Source organism: Paramormyrops kingsleyae, chromosome 3 (genome assembly GCF_048594095.1).
Source record: "Paramormyrops kingsleyae isolate MSU_618 chromosome 3, PKINGS_0.4, whole genome shotgun sequence".
NCBI classification, from domain to species: domain Eukaryota; kingdom Metazoa; phylum Chordata; class Actinopteri; order Osteoglossiformes; family Mormyridae; genus Paramormyrops; species Paramormyrops kingsleyae.
The window spans coordinates 21,006,698-21,027,887 of NC_132799.1; the positions used below are offsets into that span (position 1 = coordinate 21,006,698).

The 21,190-nt window shown below is 46.3% G+C and overlaps 1 protein-coding gene across 3 annotated transcripts in view; it reads left to right on the top strand.

Annotated features, from left to right (window-relative positions):
- LOC111848994 (synapse differentiation-inducing gene protein 1) overlaps positions 1-11,430 on the top strand; it is a 28,544-nt gene extending 17,114 nt beyond the window's left edge. For 2 of the 3 annotated variants that reach the window (XM_023821432.2, XM_023821433.2), the window contains exon 4: positions 10,507-11,430. In XM_023821432.2, the coding sequence (XP_023677200.1) occupies positions 10,507-10,665 (159 nt within the window). In that variant the 3' untranslated portion in view covers positions 10,666-11,430. Of the gene's footprint in view, positions 1-1,984; positions 2,468-10,506 lie in introns of those variants that run through there. The other variant, XM_023821434.2, reaches the window with a different exon arrangement.
- The last annotated feature ends 9,760 nt before the right edge of the window (positions 11,431-21,190 follow it).

Sequence of the window (21,190 nt, forward strand, 5' to 3'; positions counted from 1 at the left end):
TGATGTCCAGTCTTAACCAGCTGCGTTGCAGAATCTGGCTGTCTTAGCGTCTCAGAGACAGTAAACAGAGTGTCCTGTCACACTGCCGTGTCATTTTCCAGCAGTCTCAGGAGGCTGATTACATGGATGAGCCTCTCCTAGCTTCAGTTTGGGGGGGTTTGCCAGGGCCCCCTGGTTCAAGGATGAGTCAAACCCTGTGTCCTGCTCCACGTCAGTTTTGCTGGAAAGGTGGTGGTGGGGGGGGAGTCTTCCAGTGAATCTTCTACTTTCAATCACAAGTCTTTACTTTTCTTAGATTAAATGTACAGTATATATATTTTCCTCTGTCGACACTCCATCCTGGGTTGGTCCCGGCTTCACGCCCATAGCCTCCAGGACAAGCTCCAGATCCCCCGATGAATATGTCAAGCAATTTCAGAAAATGGATGAAAGGATATTTCCCTCTTTCTGAGATTCTGACCTCGCCTATAGTTAATCACTTTAGTCTGATAGTAATTAATTAGGTAGACTTAAATTACTGAAGTAATTATACTGAAACATGTTTCCTCTCTGTAAAGAACAACTTGTCGGTGATCATTTTGCATGCTGAAACCCTTCATCACCGGTACAGGGCACTAAATTAACGGTGTTTTTCGAGACATAGGAACATTCAATAACTGTTAGCAATGAAGCATAAAACATAAATATATTCAAGCATGAATGTATTCAATTGAAATACACTCAGAATCAGAACCCTTTTTGAGAAGACTATGGCTAACCCAGACGTGGTGAATGTCCCCTGGAGCATATAATATCTCTAAAAAACAAAAAACTTTTATCATCATAAAATGAGGGTAAGGAAAAACTTGTGTGTACTCAGCAATGACCAGTCGGCCTACTCCATGGTTTCTCCCAGGGGTGTGGGAAGTGCACCGTTATCCAAGATGACCTCATTTTACTGGTCAATGAAAGAGCTGCCCAGGATAATGGGTTAGAGAACCTAATTATGACAATACTAGTACTACTGCTACTACTAATATTAATAGGTATCCATGACCCTGAACTGGGCAAGCAAAATTGAGAAAAAAAAATTGTTATAAGTAACAAAAACATTTTAATTTTATTGGGGCTGAGAAGAGGAAGCTAGCTAATTTGTAACATCCAGATATTCCCTAATGCAAGGATCTCAAGATCTTCCAAGCTAAAGGGCACTCACAGCCGTGCTGCTGGCTGTGAGTAGACACTCCACTCCACACCCCCCTGTGTGTCTATGCCCATTCCCCAGCACCCCCCCATGCTTTTGCTGCCTCCTCCATGCTCTCCCACTTATAGGGGGGGACAGCTCATGCGCTCCAAACATTTCTCTCTGATCTCCTAAGCCTGGATCCTCCCCCACAACTCGAGAAGTGAAAACAAACTCATGCCTTTTAAAAAATGGATTTTGCTTGTCCGGTTGCAAATTGACCTCCAAAGGTCAGAAACATAAATTCAGAAGATTCAGTATGACACACAGGGGGCCAGAGCAAACGTCAGGGTGTATAAGCCATCCTTGGGCCATGCCAAGGGACCCCCCCATCAACCTGGACAAATACTGATTGATCAAAATCATCCTCATACAAGCAGCAAAGGCAGCATTTCTGACTGGGAGACCAAGATCTAGGCTTAGTCTCCACATTAGGTACCCATGGTGCCTCAGGTGTGCTGAAAGAATGGCATCTTCTCGTTCTCGTCACTTTGTTGCCACGGGTACCATCAGCTGGACAGTTGGGGGGATGTAGCGAGAGAGAGCAGTAATCCCCTCCAACCATGCGCATGCCAGAGAATCTAAGTCTCCCTCCCAAAGAAAGGGAAGCTCACAGTAAAGGCGATAACAGGGAAGGTTAGGGCTGGAAATGATGATGACTGAGAATGTGGCAGAAAGAGAATCTCAGGATTTCATTTTGAGGCCGAAGCAGAGGTGAGTCCGAGTACTAACCAGAATGCTGTTGTTTTGTCATTGCTGAAGCACCGGGCTCAGTAACAGGCCCCTGCGACAGGGAGCTTCTCGACCCAGGATGGGCCGGTACCACGTGCTGTGACCACCCACGCGGAGGGTGTCAGAAGGAAGGCCAGCAGCACTCACCGCTGCACCAGTTTAGACAGGCAGGGTGCCAGCATGTCGCACACACACCCTGCAGCGCACACCTCCCTCCATCTCTTGCCATTTGTTGTGTGTGAGAAATATGGTCCTGTGACCCTGGAAAAGTTCCTGGTATTCCTTCATAAGTGCCGCTGGATGTTGGAGCAGTCAGCATCCATCACCGCGTTTTTCTGTGATCATTTGGAAATTTCTGCATTGTACTGCTTATTCTTCAGCCTTAAGAATGTTGTGATCAATCTGCATGAAAAAATATCATGGTGAAACAGGAGAGCAATATGAAGGCCACTGTAGTTTATGCGCACGCTCTGTGGATCACCAGCGCTTTGATCCGGCATCTGAACCTGTGCACCGATTTCCAGAGCATGTCTGCTGTGCCTGTGCTATGGTAAGCGCCCGTGACATGTTCCTGCGGTATCCTTGGTGACAACGGTGTGTTCCATGCTTGTGTAGAAAACTCACGAAATGAACACTGGGCATGTAACATGATGGGAGTCCTGGGGATGCTGTCAAAGGCATTTCAGAAGTGGGAAACGACAGCACTTGAGAGCAGAGAATTCCTTGTGCTTGCTGCAGGAGGAGCAACAAATGAGAGAGCAAGTTCTCTAGCTTTTTACATTACATTTAAATCATGCAACCTTTGATTGTTCATCATCAGATGTATTTTTACAGTTCTAGCGCTTGTTCCTCTGACTAGGAGAAGCAGTTAGAAGATGGATGGCTGGACCGACATTTTTACCCACAACATTGATTTTATATTTAGATCCTGCCATGATTTTTTTAAATTATGAACTAATTTTCTCAATTGTTACAGAACACCTGGAACTTAACTGTTTTGGATAGTATGTGTAATGTCCAGAATCACGGGGTAAAGGTTTTGTGCCATGTTTTTTTTTTAGTCAGGTACTGCCAGCCCTTCTTTGTCTTTTCAGCTGATTTGTAAAGTAGCTGCGATGTGGCTTTTCTAGAGTTGGATGTCTCGAGACCGGTCTCGAGACCACTTTTACGTGGTCTTGGTCTTGTCACAGTCTCGACGGTCTTTGGTCTTAGTCTTCAGAATCAGAATCAAAATCAGCTTTTATTCGCCAAGTGTGCTGGGGCACACAAGGAATTTGTTTCCGGCAGCTTGAGACTCTCTCGTACACAGACAATAAGCGACACTATACAAACAATAAATTACACTATACAAGAAATACAAATGTGAAAAATTATAAATATTATAAATATACACATGTGGGTAACAATGTGCAATTTTATGGTGCGAGGTAGAGGGCAAACAGGGGGGAAATTGACATAAGGCAGGTGACAGCTTAGCTGTTTATGAGGGTGATGGCCTGAGGGAAGAAGCTGCTCCTATGTCTGGTGGTTTTGTAAACAGAGTTCTGTAGCGCCTGCCAGACGGGAGGAGCTGGAAAAGATTGTGTCCAGGGTGTGACGGATCTGAAATTATTTTTTCCGCCTGTTTTCTAGTCCTTGAGCAGTACTGGATGATGGGCAGGGGGGCACCGATGATTTTTCCTGCTATCCGTACAGTCCGCTGCAGTCTGTTCCTGGCCTGTTTAGTGGCTGCTCCATACCAGACTGTGATGGAGGAGCAGAGGACAGACTCAATGACTGCAGTGTAGAATTGGATCAGCAGCTCCTGTGGAAGACTGTACTTCCTCAGTTGTCTCAGGAAGTACATCCTCTGCTGGGCCTTTTTGAGGATGGAGGAGATGTTGGTCTCCCATTTCAGGTCCTGGGAAATGGTGGTACCCATGAACTTGAAGAACTCCACAGTAGACACCGGGCTGTCTGATATGGTGAGGGGGAGCAGTGTTGATGGATGTCTCCTGAAGTCCACTGTCATCTCTACAGTGTTGTGTGTGTTCAGCTCCAGGTTGTGCTGACTGCACCAGAGTACCAGCTGCTCAACATCCTGCCGGTATGCAGACTCATCACCATCCTGAATGAGTACAATGATGGTGGTGTCGTCTGCAAACTTCAGGAGTTTTACAGCTGAGTTCCTGGAGGTGCAGTCATTGGTGTAGAGGGAGAAGAGCAGTGGGGAGAGGACACATCCTTGAGGGGCACCAATACTGAGGGACCGTGTTTCAGAAGTGATCTCCCCCAGCCTTACTTGCTGCTTCCTGTCTGTCAGGAAGCTGGTGATCCACTGACAGGTAGCTGGTGACACGTTGAGCTGGGAGAGTTTGGAGGAGAGGAGATTAGGCACAATGGTATTGAAAGCCGAACTAAAGTCCACAAACAGGATCCTGGCATAAGTTCCTGGCCGGTTGAGATGTTGCAGGATATAATGCAGCCCCATATTCACTGCATCATCCACCGACCTGTTTGCCCGATAGGCAGACTGCAGGGGGTCCAGCTGGTGTCCTGTAATGTCCTTCAGATGAGCTAAAACCAGGCGTTCAAAGGATTTCATGACCACAGACGTCAAGGCGACAGGTCTGTAGTCATTCAGTCCTGTGATGGTGGGTTTCTTGGGGACCGGGATAATGGTGGAGCGTTTGAAGCAGGAGGGAATTTCACACAGCTCCAGGGATCTATTGAAGATGCGGGTGAAAATGGGAGCCAGCTGATCAGCACAGGTTTTGAGGCAGGAGGGGGATACACCGTCTGGTCCTGGGGCCTTCTTGGTTTTCTGTTTCTGGAACAGCCGGCTCACATCCGCTTTGTGTATTCTGAGTTCCAGGGGGGAGGGTAGGGGGGTGAGACGTGTGATGGAGGTCATTGACTCTGGGCTGGGGAGGGTGAGGGAGGAGGGTGGAGGGGTGAGAGGTGTGATGGGGGTTATTGTCTCTGGGATGGGGTGGATGAGGGGTGTGAGTCTGTCCGTCTCAAACCTGCAGTAGAAGTTGTTCAGCTCGTCTGCCAGGTCTTTCTTTGCTTCAGCAGGGGGTGGGGGTCGTCTGTAGCTGGTGATGTCACGCAGGCCTCTCCACGCTGATGCAGGGTCATTGGCTGAGAACCGCTCTTTCAGCTTCTCAGAGTAGCTTCTTTTTGCCACTTTGATCTCCCTGGTCAGTGTATTCCTGGCTTGCTTGTACAGGGCCCTGTCACCACTTCTGTAGGCATCCTCCTTGGCCTGGCGAAGATGTTGCAGTTTGGTAGTGAACCATGGTTTATTGTTGTTGTATGTGCAGAAGGTCTTGGTTGGCACACACACATCTTCACAAAAACTGATGTTTTTGATCAGCCTTGTCTTGGTCTCGGATCCCTCGGTCGTGTCTTGGTCTCCCTGTCTTGGTCTTGCTGTCTCAGATCAACATAGTGGTCAGGAGATTTGGAGCGAAAAGTATCCATGACACACAATGTAACGTTCAATAATGCAACATTATTATTATTATTTCGCCTTTCGCGCCCTTCAAATGCAACCAATCAATGACATACATGCATTTTGTTGTGATTCAGACATTGGCGCGCATCCAATCAAAATATGCGTTATTCGCGCAAAATAAGTATAGCGCTAGTTAAACGTCAGTTAAATGTGTAATCACATGCCACTGCAGACATCAAGATGTCAGAATCTTTTAAGATTCTGACATCGCACAATTTGATGTGCAGTTTGTATATAATATTTGTAGTTTGCATTTGATTCATGTGTACATGTCTTTATATTGTTTGATTACAGTATTTTACTTAAAATGGTGTTTGACTAAATAAATGTGACCATTGACTTTTAAATAACATCTGCATATCACGTTGTGTTGACTTAACAGGCCTAATCCATTTCAGGGAAGTTGATATACAGTGTCATTTGGCTAGTACTACTACAATGGGACATGATGCAATTTTAAGTTTATAATTGTGTATCTTCAATTTGATGTTACAATTTCACCTACAAATTAAGTATAATTCAAATCAGTTACATATTTCCCATCCTTTAGACAATTGTTGGTGTTAGCTGTTTTGTCAGATGACTTTGGGACCAGTCAGTACCCGTCATGTCAGTCCTCAACAGCACACAAAAGTTAAGGGAGTATTTTTTTTTGGTTTCGGTCTCTGTCTTGGTCTCGTCTCAACTTTGTCTTGATCTTGACTCGGTCTGTCTTGGTCTTAGTCTTGGTCTTGATACCCTCTGGTCTTGGTAGTGTCTTAGTCTTGGTTTAGGCGGTCTTGTCTAGGCTTTGCAGATATTTCTGTTTTGGTTTGTCTTTTACCAAGAAAGCCAGATTAATCACATTGAAATATCATGCTTGGCAAGGACACCTGCGGCTGCTGGTCCGATTTACAGCAGATAAATGTCAGTGCACCCTAATGGAATTTCACACTAAACACACAAACAACGGTCAGAATTAGTTCATTTATTTTTGATCCATGGCACCCAGACAAGGAATTATTTCTTTTTTTGTTTTCCCTTTTTCCCTTAGATTATGGCCTTTTAAATTTTGAAATAATTAGCTTCAATTAATTTAAAGATACAATTTCAATTTTCGATTTGATAAAGTAGTTTGCTTTTTGGGGGGATTTCAAAGTGCCAGCCATGTGCCACCTGCAGAGGGCAACACTGCAGTCCGGCCCTTAAAGCTCCCCTGGCTTCACCTCAATGCTGCCAAAAGATGGCAGAACCAGCTGCTAAGGCCAGAAATGATGGCTGCCAAGGCCAGGGTGGAACAGCCCAGAGCGGCCCGGAGTTCAGTGGTACTCTGACGGGGCCGCAGGGCAGAAGGTGCTATACTGAGCGAATGCACATGCTGTGTATGTGCAGAGCAGCTCACCAGGGGCAGCAGAGGAGCAACATACCACTGGAGAGGGGATCCTTCACACACAGAATGGCGTCGGCTGTTCACAGATCTCGGCTGAGTGCCTCCGGGGGCGCTGCAATCATTGCTGCAAACCCAACACTCAAAACTAACTGGGTTACAGGTCTGTCCCTCAGAAGGACCATCCATATTGTATTCAGATTCTTTAACCAAAGTGTGGCTGACACCATCCACCTTCCAACCACTAATTCAGTACATGGTGGCTGGAGGCCCTAAGCCTGTCATAGCAGGGCTGGGGATGCCCTTTCAGGAGGCCAGTTCTACATGGTGTCATTAGACCAATTTTATCAAGTACATTCTCACAGCTATAATATTGCTATTCATTAGGACCAGAACATTGGGGAAGCAATTTCTTTGTCTCTGTGTTTCTTTGATTTCAGGAAATCACATTCCGTGTGCCTCCCCGTGCAGTACATTTCATGAATCATAATCCGTTACCATGGAAATGACGTACAATATTAACATCTGTTAAACCGAAAAAAGCCTAATTCGTGCAGATTAAGACTGTAAAACAGCTGAACAGGTGCTGAAGAAGACAGAACCATGGATCTGTACCCAGAAGGGGAAGCACAGAAACCAGATTACTTATTTAATACTCCTTTCCTGCAAGGACTCCACAAGGAAATCACCACACTCCCATCCTGTGCATACTACAGTATGTATGTAATTACTATGTTAAACCTAAACCTCCAACATGGAACGGCAGCCCTGTTACCCAGCAAGCTTTTTTGTATTCACTTCAGCTCGATTCCGTAGCCTTGCCTGGCTGGCAGTGCCGCTTCATTTTGGCCTGCTTTATGGTGGCGCTGTCCCACGACTCAAACTAATTTACCACCAATATGGCAGCTGCACGTCACACCAGCTTGTGTTCCCAAGGAAATGAAAACAGGAAAATGGACAGTCATGCTTTCATCTTACCCAAATCAAGATTCACTCTCGCTATGAGGCGGTAAGCAGAGCCCAAGAGGCTGTGCGGAATACAGGCAATAGAGGTACACGTTGTCAGAGTGACCACCAAGGTGCTATTGGCTGTGCTAGATGAGTCCACGCCCTTCCTTTGCTGGCAGACACTCCCAGCCTGAGCTGCTATTGGCTGTGTTGGAAGACCACATGCTCCCCCCACTGTCTCTCTCTGCTTGAGCTGCTACCACGGAAGGGCTGTTCTGCTGGAAGTGGCAGGCACTTGCTGTGGTTGGGCTTTGCTGTTACAGACCCCACAGCCCTCCCTGGGGGGGCCTAGCAGACTTACACATGAATATTTCAACCCCCATCACCAGTTGAGTTCTGATGTCAAAACAGCATCCATACTAACAGGAGGTTGAGGGGTGGGACACTAATCAGGTGATCTCTGAAATTCCTCCCCATTTATAGATATCATCAATCACGGGGGTCTGGCATTGAAACTATAACCCCCCCCCCATTCTTTGTCTCTGTTTCGCTCTCTCTGCAATGCGTCCTCACGCTGCAGAATGGGGAGGGTGCCTGCGTGACGGCCGGGGGGAGAGGGGACATCACCCCCATCAGCACACACCAGCACCTGCAGCATTTCAGATGGGATCACAGTGGCCGTGTTTGCGTGTGTCCGGCATCGCGGTGGGATGGATCCGGCGGGACTGGACCGGCTTTCCGGACACGCCGTAAACCTTCCTGTCAGCCAGGCTTCAAGTGCCTTTTTCAATTAGATTCTCCCACATGGCTCTTCAGATAAATGCCTGCGCTGCAGAAGAACAGTTTGGTTGCAGAGTGATAAAACACAGGACTTCTTTTGGCCACATTCACCTGAAAACGAGGTCAAGCTCACATCCCTTCTGTAGCAAAAAAGGGTTGGAATAATCTCATTGATTTGCATTAAATCACCATGATTGCAGGCTGGCTGCACTGGGTCTGCATCACAAGAGCGAGAAACACTGTGCAATGACATTGCTTGATGATTTTAGTATTAGGTCATTAAATATTAGTGTTGTGAAGATGAAAATATGCAGTGGACTGTTCACTTTCATGGCCTGTGGCATAACTTTCATCTTGATACACAGAAGGATAATAAGACTGCTTCATTAAAGTTTAAATGCCCCCCTCCCTGTTCTACAGTTGGTTCATGCCTGCAGACATTAGTCCAGCTGAATTTATGAGCAGGTACTGGCTGGCATGATCACGGCCATGAACAGCTTGACCAGCGACAGACCTTGGCACTGTTGGGGGTGTGACCCGGATGGATGGGGGATTGACCTGCAGGGCCCGCTTACTGCCTCCTCTAGCTGCCAGAGTCACATGGTCACATGGTTACCCTCTGTGACCCAGTTTCCTATTGTTTTTTTTAGGCCTTCTGTGTACTTGATTTACAGATGCTAAATGGATCCCATGGGTCAGTTAGTTCAAGGAGAATCATTAATACCTTACTGGGGAGGGACTGGGGGACGGGAGAGGGGTCACAACACATCCACAGAGGTGGAGCTGGAAGCTCATTTACAAAGACATTGCAAACAGGCAAAATGTTACAGATTCGAGAAGCTCTGAGCTGATACAGATGTTGTGGGCATGATTTGCACCATGCAGTTGGGGAGGGGTATCTTGGGTAATCGACTATGCTGAGATGCCCCCCCCCCCGTACTGGCATGGGCATCATTCTACATGGAACCTAGTGAGCAGGGAGAGCAGCAGAAGCTATGATCGGTAGGGTGCCATGCTTCCTGGCCCTGACCCATGCTGGTAGCTCGGGGCAGTTCTGGGCAATTCTGTGAAGCTCACAGCAGCTTGGGGCACTTCTGGCCAGCTCAGAGTATTTCGGGATAGCTCTGGGAAGGTCAGGGCAGCTCAGGACAGTGTTGGTGCTATCAGAACGACCTGGAGTTCTAAGCTGATACATCAGGGCTATTATCACAGTTCTCAAGGTCTGAGCACTACTGATTTTCCAGCCTTCCTTTACCTGCAAGCCGGCTGCAAAGCCTTCAGGCAATCAGAATTAGTGATTATTAAACCAACTACTTAGTAGAACTGAAAACAAGGCCTGGATTTGGAATTGAGGTCCAGATTTGAAGAGCCCTGCCATAAATCATGGATGAAGAAGCAGCCACCCTGTCACTTTGACTGTGGGGAAACCAGATCCATGTTTCTGCCAGTCCCCCAACCCCCACACCATCCCTAAAACCCCTCACCCAGGCTCTTTCCATTCCTGTCACCCACACAGAGAAGCAGGGGAAAACATGGATAATCAACGCCTGCCCCATCCATATATGACCAAACCTTCCTTCATTCAAAAGGCCTCATAAGTGACTATGGAAATAAGCCCAGTGCTACATGCTACAGCCACCCCCCCCCCCCTGCCCCCCCAAGACAGTGCCATGACAAAGAGATGGCTGTGCTCCAATTAATTAAAATAATAATTAAAATAATTAAAGGAGGGAAACTTTGAACCACAAAGGCATTCAAATGTGAATAATTAAGCAGAACGTCTGTTCTGAACATTGGCAGCACACTCTGGACGTAAGGCTCTCCGCAGTCCAGGAGGAGGACTGACTCACCGAGCCGTCAGCCACCTGCCTCTCTCCGGTGTCAGTTCACTGTGCTCTGCTCTGATTGGCTTTCTCTCCTGTGCCTCTCACTCATTGGCTCTCTCTCTCTCCCCCACAGACAAACAAGGCTGTAGCCAAGGGGGACTTTCACATGGCCAGCTCCAGCTCACGACGGGCGCTCTTTCTGGCCGTGCTGTCAATCACCATCGGGACGGGAATCTATGTGGGCGTGGCAGTGGCACTCATCGCATACCTCTCCAAGAACAGCCACTTGTAACCACCGACTGCGTGGTCGAGGTGGCCTGAAGATAACATAGCAACTGCTCCCAAGCTCTATAACAAAGGCAATCAGTAACTGGTCCCTGTTATTATTCCCGTAATATTACCTACACTTTTCTGATTGCTTTTACTGTGGCCCGACACACATGTACAGAAACACTTCGAGGTGTCTGCAAGGAGAGTGACCACTTAGGAGCATTGCCAGGACCTTTTGAAAACCAGCTCCACGCCACTGATGACCATGATTGGCATGCAACAACAGAGCAGCAGAGACTGAGAAGCTGAAGGTCCTGCTCTTTTAATTCTGATTAACCATCATGCTGCTGGACACTCCCACTGATGGGCTGGGACCTCCGGTGTTTTTGGAGGAATGGCCTCCAACTTGACTTGATTGTACAGCTGTTTCACTATTGGATTTAGTCACAAGGAACCTATTTGAGCCAAAACTTACGCTAATGTTGTATGAGTAGTGAACAAGACATACATGACAGGTGGATACTTGTGAGTTGCACAGTACTTGCTATGTTTTTTGTCCGTGACACACTTTCTGCATTCACCTTCTTTGCCCACCAGCAGACTATATGACAACAGTCTGCACCACCTCCCTCAGTAGACCAACTGTCCAGAAGAGGGCAGTGTTGCAGACACAGAAATGACCTTGCATTTGTGTATATGCACGTACATACCCAAATGCATATCTTTGTAAATTCTGTATTTTTCTTCCGTGCACATTAAAAACATCCACAGTTTTGTGGAAACACAACCTTAAAACACCTGCCCTTCAAAGTCCTGTTTGAATGGTCACCAATGGCAACAGGTTAATTGAGTTTAAGTAGGAGGCAAGACAAGTATTTCTGCATATATATCCAACACAAGGTTTTAAAATCAGCAGCTCACACGTACTATTCGGACTGATGTGATAAATGTGAACTACAGTTACAATCAAGCCAGACCCTCAAAAAGAATCTTTGCTAACTGTACTGACAATTATTATTGCCTTCCAGACACTGTGAATTAAAAGCAAAATGAATCACACCAGCCCACGAGGGCTCATTTTAACCCTATAATTGACAAAAATTCATTTAACAGATTGTTCATTAATTAAATTCTTTGGATTTCAGATATGTTAACTGATCTAGGGTATCTTGCCATATTATTGCACTCAGGGGTGTTAGAGCAGCATAGATACTCTGGTAGATTCAGGGGGCCCAGCACTTCATAGGGACCCCAAAATCAAGCAAGTTCTGTCCATCATGGGACCCGAGTTTTTTTCGGATTGAAAGGGCCAACCTAACCATACGGCCCAAGGTGACCATTTGTCAAGTGACCCAACATTTTCCTAGTATGCCCCTGATTGCACTTGATGGATAAAAGTCCAGGTGTGAGATGGGTGATATCTTAAGGGGCTGTGTGCCTTATATCACTGAATGGAAGAAGAGCAGTAACAAACATCAGAGAATGGGTTAGATGGGTCAGACGGAGAACGTTTGTGAGCCACAGAGCTTCCGAGAGCACGGCCAGGGTTAGATCTAGAAAGATGCATTTCCCTTAATGAGACTTCGCCATCTCATCCATGTGAGACAGCTCTGCGCGTCTTTATTTCCAAACTAAGGTGGCAGGATTCCTCTATTTTTGTCTCACCTATGTCTGAGCAGTACTGGCGATACAGTCAGTGCCATGAGTAGCTATGTTCATGGACGATGACAGGCACCTCCTGGGTGCCCATATATCTCACCTTACTTTGGCTTCACCAGCCCCCTCAGCTGTGTCAGGGCTTTGTAAATCATTGCTCTGTAGACGTTTGTTAGTGTGCCACACGCCTGTGGTCTGTTATCTCGGGGTTACCCTCCTTGAAATACCTTTTCAGAAAAGCCTTTAGAATTTAAAGAAATCATAGCTGGTTACAGCAGTTATACAACAACTGTTGTATACATTCAACGGTGACATGCAGGCATTTGCTAATGGTTCCTCAAGACAGTAACAGCTAATTGCCCAGCTGTATTCATAGTTACAGTTTTCTGACTATGTAACTGAGGCCCCTGTTTCAGGGTCCTGTTCCAGTAATTTCTGTGATGTCAAATGGAGTACATCTGTAGCCAGAATGTAGGGCACCCTATGCACTACTATGAAATGGGACACTGTGCGAGCGGTGGCCATTTTTAGTATGAACCACCTTCTCTCCTGGGAGAGAGAGATTTCCTACAGCTTTAATTAAAAGATACCCATCAAATCCCTGAGCTGAAAACCTGATGGCTGAAATTGTGAAATGAAAATTTCTCTGCACGAGCCTCGACCATCCGCCCCCCAGGCCGGCCTGACGTGACACTCTGTGACATTGTCCCCAGTCCAGTAAAGCCCACGCCCACAAACGAGCATTTGCACTTCATTGAGAGGAAGCGTGCCTTTGGAGACTGGAGGCAGTTGGTGAGCATGTCTGTAGCAGGAGTGTGATTCTCACCCCGGGACAGGCAGAGCCCACAGGAGTGTTGTGGTGAGAAACCCAGACAAATTTATCTAAAATGGTAAAAAGATAATATAACATAAAATATAACAAGTCACATTACATAAGGAAGACAAAGACATTGGAGTGCTCAGAGGAAACCTATGCAGATGGGGAGGACACAGAACTGGGCCATAAATATATGCTAGATATAAAATTTCAGTCCAGGTGAACTTGCTATTTCCATTCAAAATACAGTGGTACCTCGGTTCTCGAACTCACTAGAACTCGAATTTCTTGAAAGTCGAACAAACCAGTTTGACCTAGAACTCGATCTGAATATCAGAAGTCAAACCGTGAACACTGACCTAATATAAATTGTACGCACCAGGAAATGAGTCATACTACAATGCAATTCTTACTTGACTGCCGCCTTCACAGACTGGACGATTAACCAAATAAAGCAGCGCAACATTACAGTAACTAACAATAAATAAACCACTAACTTACGTGTACTATTACAGCATTTATGTCATTTATTTAAACTTTATTTTACCAGGTAAATTAACTGAAAACCAGTTCTCACTGCTTTACGTGATATTCGGGAGAAATAGCAGATTACGCATTGGAACTGCCTGGGATACAAACGTCATGCGTTTAACTAAACTCTTCAGCCAATAAGGGCAAAGGTGTGTCGTCACGGAGGCGGTTCCAGTTTGTGCAGCTAGGTGAAAGGTCGCAATGCATCTAACCGTAATGCATTGCGTCAGGATCAGAATGCCTTGCTTTAAGCCAGCGCTGTAAGTCGAACACACCCAATGACTGGACTGGGGAAACAAACTGAAACGCGGACTTAATACAGAGGACTAATGACAACAACCAGAAACAGCTGATCACATGGGGATCCCACACGAGGTTAATGAGGGGGAGTGGCACATGGAAGGAGCGGACGATCGGGGCAGGACAGGGGTAATGTTGGGATAAGATCTTTATCGGTTTGGAAGCCATTAAGAAAAAAATGCTCTTCTTGTTTTATCCTGTTCATTTTGTGTTTAAATGCTAAAAAAAAAAAAAAAAAAAAAAACATATTTAGGTGTAATTTTGGGGGGGCGGGAACCAATTATTTGATTTTTCATTATTTCTTATGGGAAAAATTGGATCAGAACTCAAACTTTTTAGGATTCGATCCGGAGTCCGGAACGGATTAAGTTCGAGAACCGAAGTACCACTGTACATGGTGTAGTCACCTGACTGGCTGAACCGCATGACACTGAGATCCCCCCCCCCCCATATCATCTGCTGATATGTATATTTCATGGCACCTGTCAGGAGGAGCTCTAGGCTGATTAATACATTGTGTGATCGCACCTGATGCTGGGCTCCACAGTTCCATAATGCCCCATTCCTTCTGCCTCCCATTAAATATATACATATATAACGCATCATCAGCAAGCTGCAGACCCTGATGGATGTGACTGGAATGGAAAAACAGCTCCTTTAATTAAGCAAAGCTGATTGTGGAGAGAGGCAAGTACGTTTACGGTCTCTGCGAGGATCCAGCGGTGAACTGACCCAGGCGATTTGCCTCTCATAAGTGTTTACAATAAGGCAAGAAATTGGACTTCAGAATGAAAGATCAGAGCTTAAACCCAACAAAGGACAGCTGCAGAGTAAGTGTTTAACAGGCCCTCATGATAGAACAAAGCTGAGAGCAAAGGGTCACAATGTCTCCTAGTTTAATAGCAGCTTGACTCCATGGGTTGCAGCTACATCACATGCTTCTCATAATACAGGGTGTTTCCCAGAATTCCCGCCTGAGTGATGCATGCGGCAGATCCAGGCCTCTCCTACCACGTTATCAGCAGAAATGTGTAGCGAGTGACTTCTGCAGGACACGGGTGTTAACATGGACGTGTTTGGGTGCAAACGAGGAGAGGGGGTATTTAAAAACTGCAGAAAAGCAGGGAGTGTAAACAGTGTCACCAATGGCAAACATTATTAATCTTGGGAAAATGTAATATGTTGGGTTTCCATATGTCATCAGCAGAACGATGGCTACATAGGATGGAGCTCGGGGCATTGACAAAACGTGGGAAGGCAGTGGCAGCTTTCACTGCCAGGGGGTGCAACCAGTAAAAACCTCCAGAAACAACTGCCAAGCTGTGTAGGCAGTAATGTAACACACACAGCATGGTGATTGTCAGCATGTTTATGGATGCCAGCAGGACATGGTTCTGTTCCCCAACTGCACAGAAACCACATGGGTCTGCACCCGGTTGCCTTCCCCATGCCTGGGCAGACTGAGCAGACACCAAGTGGATCTGCATCCAGTTGCCCTCCAAAGTTCAGGGTGAACTGTGCAGACACCACACTGATTTGCACCCAGTTGCCTTCCCTGTGCCGGGGTAGACTGAGCATCCAGTTGCCTTAACTGCATCATGGTGGGCTGAGCAGATGCCACGCAGCATGGTTATGCCTGCTAATACCTCTGAAACCGCACTACTGGCCATTATGCATTGTCTGATAGGACTAATGAAATAACGTTTGGCTTTATTGCCAAACAGAGTGACTGCTCCATCTAATCAGCTTCCATCTGCCTGCTCAGAGGTTGCATCCTTGCTGGGATTTGGCTGCTGATTTAAGATGCTCTCTGCAGATCCGTTCATTGCGGTCTAGCCTGCGTCACGACAGAGGGAACCACCACATGGCTGTCAGCAGCATCAAACAGGAGGAGATTTCCATGTGAATGGCACAGGCAGGCGGCACATGTCTGAGCAGATCTGCAGTGCGCTGGGAACATCAGCATCACACCCTGAAACATTCGTCATAAGTGGCCGTGTCCTCCAGGCTCACAGTGATGCCATGCCTTTCTCTCCCACGGAGTCATTAATTAAAAATGAACGATGAACGGACAACCAAATGCACACCAAAATGCATATCTATGAAGAAGCAAGACCAGATTTTTAGAGGGAAAACATACAGGAAATGAAATGCGAGACCTACAGTATCAGTGGGCCAGGAAAATGTTAAAAATGATTCAGAGCACAAGTAACTCATTTTCTGTGAAATGAGAGGGGGGCGTACAGTGGGTCCTGGCTCTGGGCACAGCTCCTCCACCATGATGTCGAAATTGTTACGAGGGGCTCCCCATGTGCTCCAGGCCCCCCCCAGCAAACCAGAATGCAGGAGGCTGCCTGACAATGGAACCCAATCGTTGGGTTCTTCAAAATGACAACAACACTTCATTGATCTCTGTGGGGAAATTCTCTTGTTGCCTACCCCCATCCTGCTCTCCATGACACACAGGCAGGTAACAGCAAGCTTGGCAGCGAAGGGCAGCCACACTCATGGAGCTGGAGGTTAGGGGCCTTGCTCAAGGGCCCACAGACATGAGGTAATTCTACCAAAGTCAGGCTTGAACTAGCAACCTTCTGATCACAGGCACAGAACCTAAACCCACTGAGCCACACAATGTCCCACACTTGAACTTAAGCTTGGTTGTTCTGTTTCTTTCTCAGTTTCTTAAAGTCAAGAAGGGTTCAGACGCAAACGGGGCCACGTTTATTAGTCCAGGGGAGGGAAATGAGGGAAAACAAAGAGCGCTTTGTTAAGCAAAGACAATGGAACAAATCAGTATTTAAAAGGACTGTAATACTCTAAAATGGAAATTATTTCCTCATGGTATTTTACCAGCTGTTGCTTTTTAATTACTATGCAAATGGCGGGGTGCCATGTCACCACGGGAACGGGAAGCGAGTACACTTAACGGCCGAGATCAAAGGGTGGAAGCGTCCCCTGGCAGATATGAAACAAGGAACTGTCTGCCTGGTATAGACCAAAGTCACTGGTGTGAAACCAGGAAAGCATGGCGCCACCCCATGGCTACTCACCTGCATCTCTATCACCTTGGTTCAATGCCACCACAAAACCCCTCTGTCTCCAGTCCCAAAATAACCACATACAAAGTTGAAATCATGAATACACTAACAAAAAAGGTTCTGGTCTAGAAAAGCATTATACAAGTAAAATTTTATCTAGCATAATAAACAGTTTAAGTATTTTCAGACTGTGAGTGCTTAGTGTTGTGTTTAACAGGGAACTAACTCTACAAGTGGATTTTAAGGGATAAAGGAATTTGTACTGACAGAAAGGCTCATGTGATTATGTCACATTCAAGGCAGATGCCTGTCATTTGGAGTATAAAAGCTGCTTGATGAAATTGAACAAATGGAGAATTAACTGCTCATGGGTAAAGCAGACAGTGACATGACTCAAAGAGCTCATGCAAACAAAAATTAAACATGTAAACACAAACTACAAAATGACAGAACTCACACCAATGGGCGACAATCATCAGTTTTCACTCACAAGATGGAAGCCACATCCCTGGTGCGTCACCCAAAGGAGCCATAACAGAGGGGACAGGTCCAACCATTACCATAAACAAGTGCCAGGATGCTCCTTTGATCCATACGTCAATGGCACTCTTTTTGTCTCAACTGTGTCATGTGGCAACCCTCCTGGCAAACGAACAGCTAAATGTGGGAGTGTCAAGAGCGACAGCATGGCGCCATTTCCAGCGATGCGTCAGAACTTGCTTGTGCCCCAATGGGAAAATAATTAGCAGGCAGCTAATCAGTCCAGCAACAGCAAGAGCTGGCAGGAGGAGGACTCACAGAACTATAGATAGACATAAGTTGTGAATGTAGACATTCTGCTCTATACAGACCCATAGATATATACAGAATGCTCATGAACTAGAGAGCTTCATAAATGGCTGTGCTGAAGACTCCTCAGGAAGGGAGCCCTGTATGTGAGACTAGATAATTAGGCTGTTTCAGGTATCTGAAGCAGACAAGAAGGGCTCAAGTTCCAGCAGCCTGTTCCCCCCCACACACACATATATATACATAAAGACAGACAGACACACACAGGATCCCCCTAGCAAGGTCCCCCAGAAAACAGGGCAAGGCTGGTGAGCATGGAAGCAGGGGGGTGGCCCCACTTGCAGCTGACCCGCATTCCAGCACACAGGCCCCAGAGAGCTCCGCTTTCAAGCAGCCTGACCTTGAGGCCAGCTTGTCCCCTCATCAGGTCGACACACTCCAGCGGCAGGCATGGGGCAAGCGAGAACTTTCCAATGACATCATGGAAAAAGAAGGAGGTGAGACAGTCACAATGGAATTTCCAAAAAAGAAGGATAAGCTCCCATTTCATTCTGAACCCATTACAGAGTTGGAGGCCGAGCTGTCACTCAGATCCACCGTACACATGATGAGCAGAGAAAGCATATGTCCAGCATCAGAACGCCCCCTTGCTGTATGTCCAGCATCAGAACTCCCCCCAAAGCCCATGCTGCAGGATTTACCCAGCGGCTGATCCGTGTGCTACACCAGGAGGGGTCAGGAGGTAGGACATGGCCCATCAGAACCTTCACTGCAAACCCTGAAGGGAACCAAATTAAGACAGAACCCATGAGACAGAACCAGCACACATCATGCTCAGCCGAGGAGGAAATCCAGTCCCCCGCATGTAACTGTACGGGGAATTGCTCCCGAGTATACCTGTAAGAGAAGTTCTCATTTAATACAGTGGCACTGGGGAAAAAATAAGACATCTACAAAACTAAGCATACACCCAAGGCTAGCACTGATGCAGTGATTAGGCTATACAGCAAGCTTTCCATGTGCAGAGTTATAGGTGAATGACCACCTCCTGATGGGGAAACAACGGGTTTCTTGCACATTCTGACTGGCTGTCCAAGGTGTAAAATGGGACGCTCCCATCATCAAAACCAAACTGAATTTCACTGGGTGGTTACCAACCACCAGACAATGTTTTACTCACTATTCCACTGGCAGCCGGCAATGCTCGATGAATATGATGCACCCCCCCATCTAAATCCATGCAATGTTAAAAAAATGAAAAACTATTAATGATAAACCCAGAAAAATCCAAAACCCCAGCTGTCAGATGCGGCAAGAGCTTTAAAGGTCATCAGGGACCTTCTGGAACATGCAGCATCGGGAGGTTGTGATGGGGTTTTACGCACCTTCAGGGACGTGGTGAGAGCAGCAGATTTAAAAATTCATCTAGCATCGCTTCTGGGGAAACTGTTGCTAGGTTACATCCAGGCTCTGAAGCAGGAGGGTCATCATTGTTTGAACTGGTACGTGGTGCATGAGAGATTTTTAAAAGGGTTGCAAGTTTGGTTAGCAGATGTGTGGGCAAGTTCGACAATAAAACGAATGAACACACCCCGCCACACACACACACAAGTTGGTCTTCCTATCTAAATGGGGACCGTCCATTCATTTCTATGGGAAAAACCCTAATCCCAATCACGACACCCTTAATCCCTAACTTTAACCATAAGTAACCAACCCAAATACAAGACTTTTGGCATTTTTATTTTTTTGATTGCATTCACATGCTATGCAGAGCGATTCTAAATCATTAGTCTGTTAAAAAAATTAAAAATGGCTGTGACGTTGGCTAAATAATTTATAATGAAGGGGATTCCCAAGAACACACTTTAGATACACTGAGGTTGTCTTCCACAGGCCTTGAGCATGTGGGCCCACCTTTTAATGCCTTTTTGCAGTGCAGCCACCCCTGTGCACTTCCTGATTGGAAGTTCCTTTCCAGCATGAGCGTGCTCAGTTTACAGCCCCCGCACATCACACCAAACAGCCCCGACCATCCTGCTAGCATATTGTAAGGCCTGTTACTCCAGCACCAGTGGAAGGTGACCGCGTCTCTTGTTCTCTAATTCTATTTCATGTCTAATCGTTCATTTCCATCAGCCTTCTCCTGTCAGCTTGTTATTGGAGTCAGTGCCCACTGAGCAGAGCCCTGACTATCTAATTAATCTCTGATTACCTGACCGGTGTTCAGATGATTACCTGGAAATCTCCTCCACAGCAGGGCAGCCCATTCTTACACCATCTGTACCATTTCATAATGCACATGCATACTGCACAGACACTGCCGTTTAATTCCAATGCAATCCCGGCAGGCCCATTCCCACCTCTCTGTGCAACAAGGTACTGAGCAATAAAAGGGGCAGCAGACGCAGTCCAGGTATGCTGCGGAGGATGTGAAAGCCACACCTGACCCTTCACCCGCTGACGCTAATCATGTTGTGCATTGGCCTCTACCCTGGAAGTGCAGTACTGCTAACATCCTCATTCTCTAGAGACATGTTTACGCTTTAATATGTTACATAATCAGCCCTAATCAGTTGTTAACTGTGTAAACCCTTGCATTTCTTCCTATTAATTCAGTTAAGATGTAGTATTCAAAGAAAATTTGGCACTAAACATAGTATAATGACCAGTGAAGCAGATACCTACATAAATGTGGATGTCCAGGGGTTTCTCCGGGAGTCTAAGGGTGTTTCTCAATACCAAGAATCCAAAGATCATGCTTGTGGTCTTGGCAAGACCGTTCTTGCTAACATGCCTTCCAAGAATGAACTTGGGGCACAATGTATCATGGGATTGTCCTCGTTCGGTGGGGATGCAACCGACATATCCTTGATATCTGGGGCGGGGCAAGAACGACATCCGGGGATTCTTACTGTCCTCTGTATTTCTGTTATTGATTATTGGAACTGGTCTTCGGCAATGGAAGATCACGTAAAATGGGTACATGAGCACACAAGTAAGGTGGCATCCTTAGATGGAAATATACTACCCATAATTCCTAGAGCTGGCTGTAACCCTGAAGGAGGGGGCTGAATAACCATTACAGCTCCTACTTATATAGATGTCTGATGCTATGCCAGATTCAACAGCATCTTTAGTCTGCAGACTTTAGACCTTGGTAAGTTACATGTGAAAACATTTTATGCAAGAAAAAAAAAGAGTAATGAGTTATAAAAATATCAGTGAGACAGAAGGATGAGCCCTGGAGGTAAAAGCCAGGTCTTCATGGGAGAAGGATTCATGAAGCTGTACTGCATTCTGGGGCTGAAAGAAATGGGTCCAATAACACAGCATTTTTTGGAAACCGAAGCCAGCCAACTCAGCGGGCTATAACTGGAAGTTTTCAAGCTGGCAGAAGATGCATGGTGGACTTA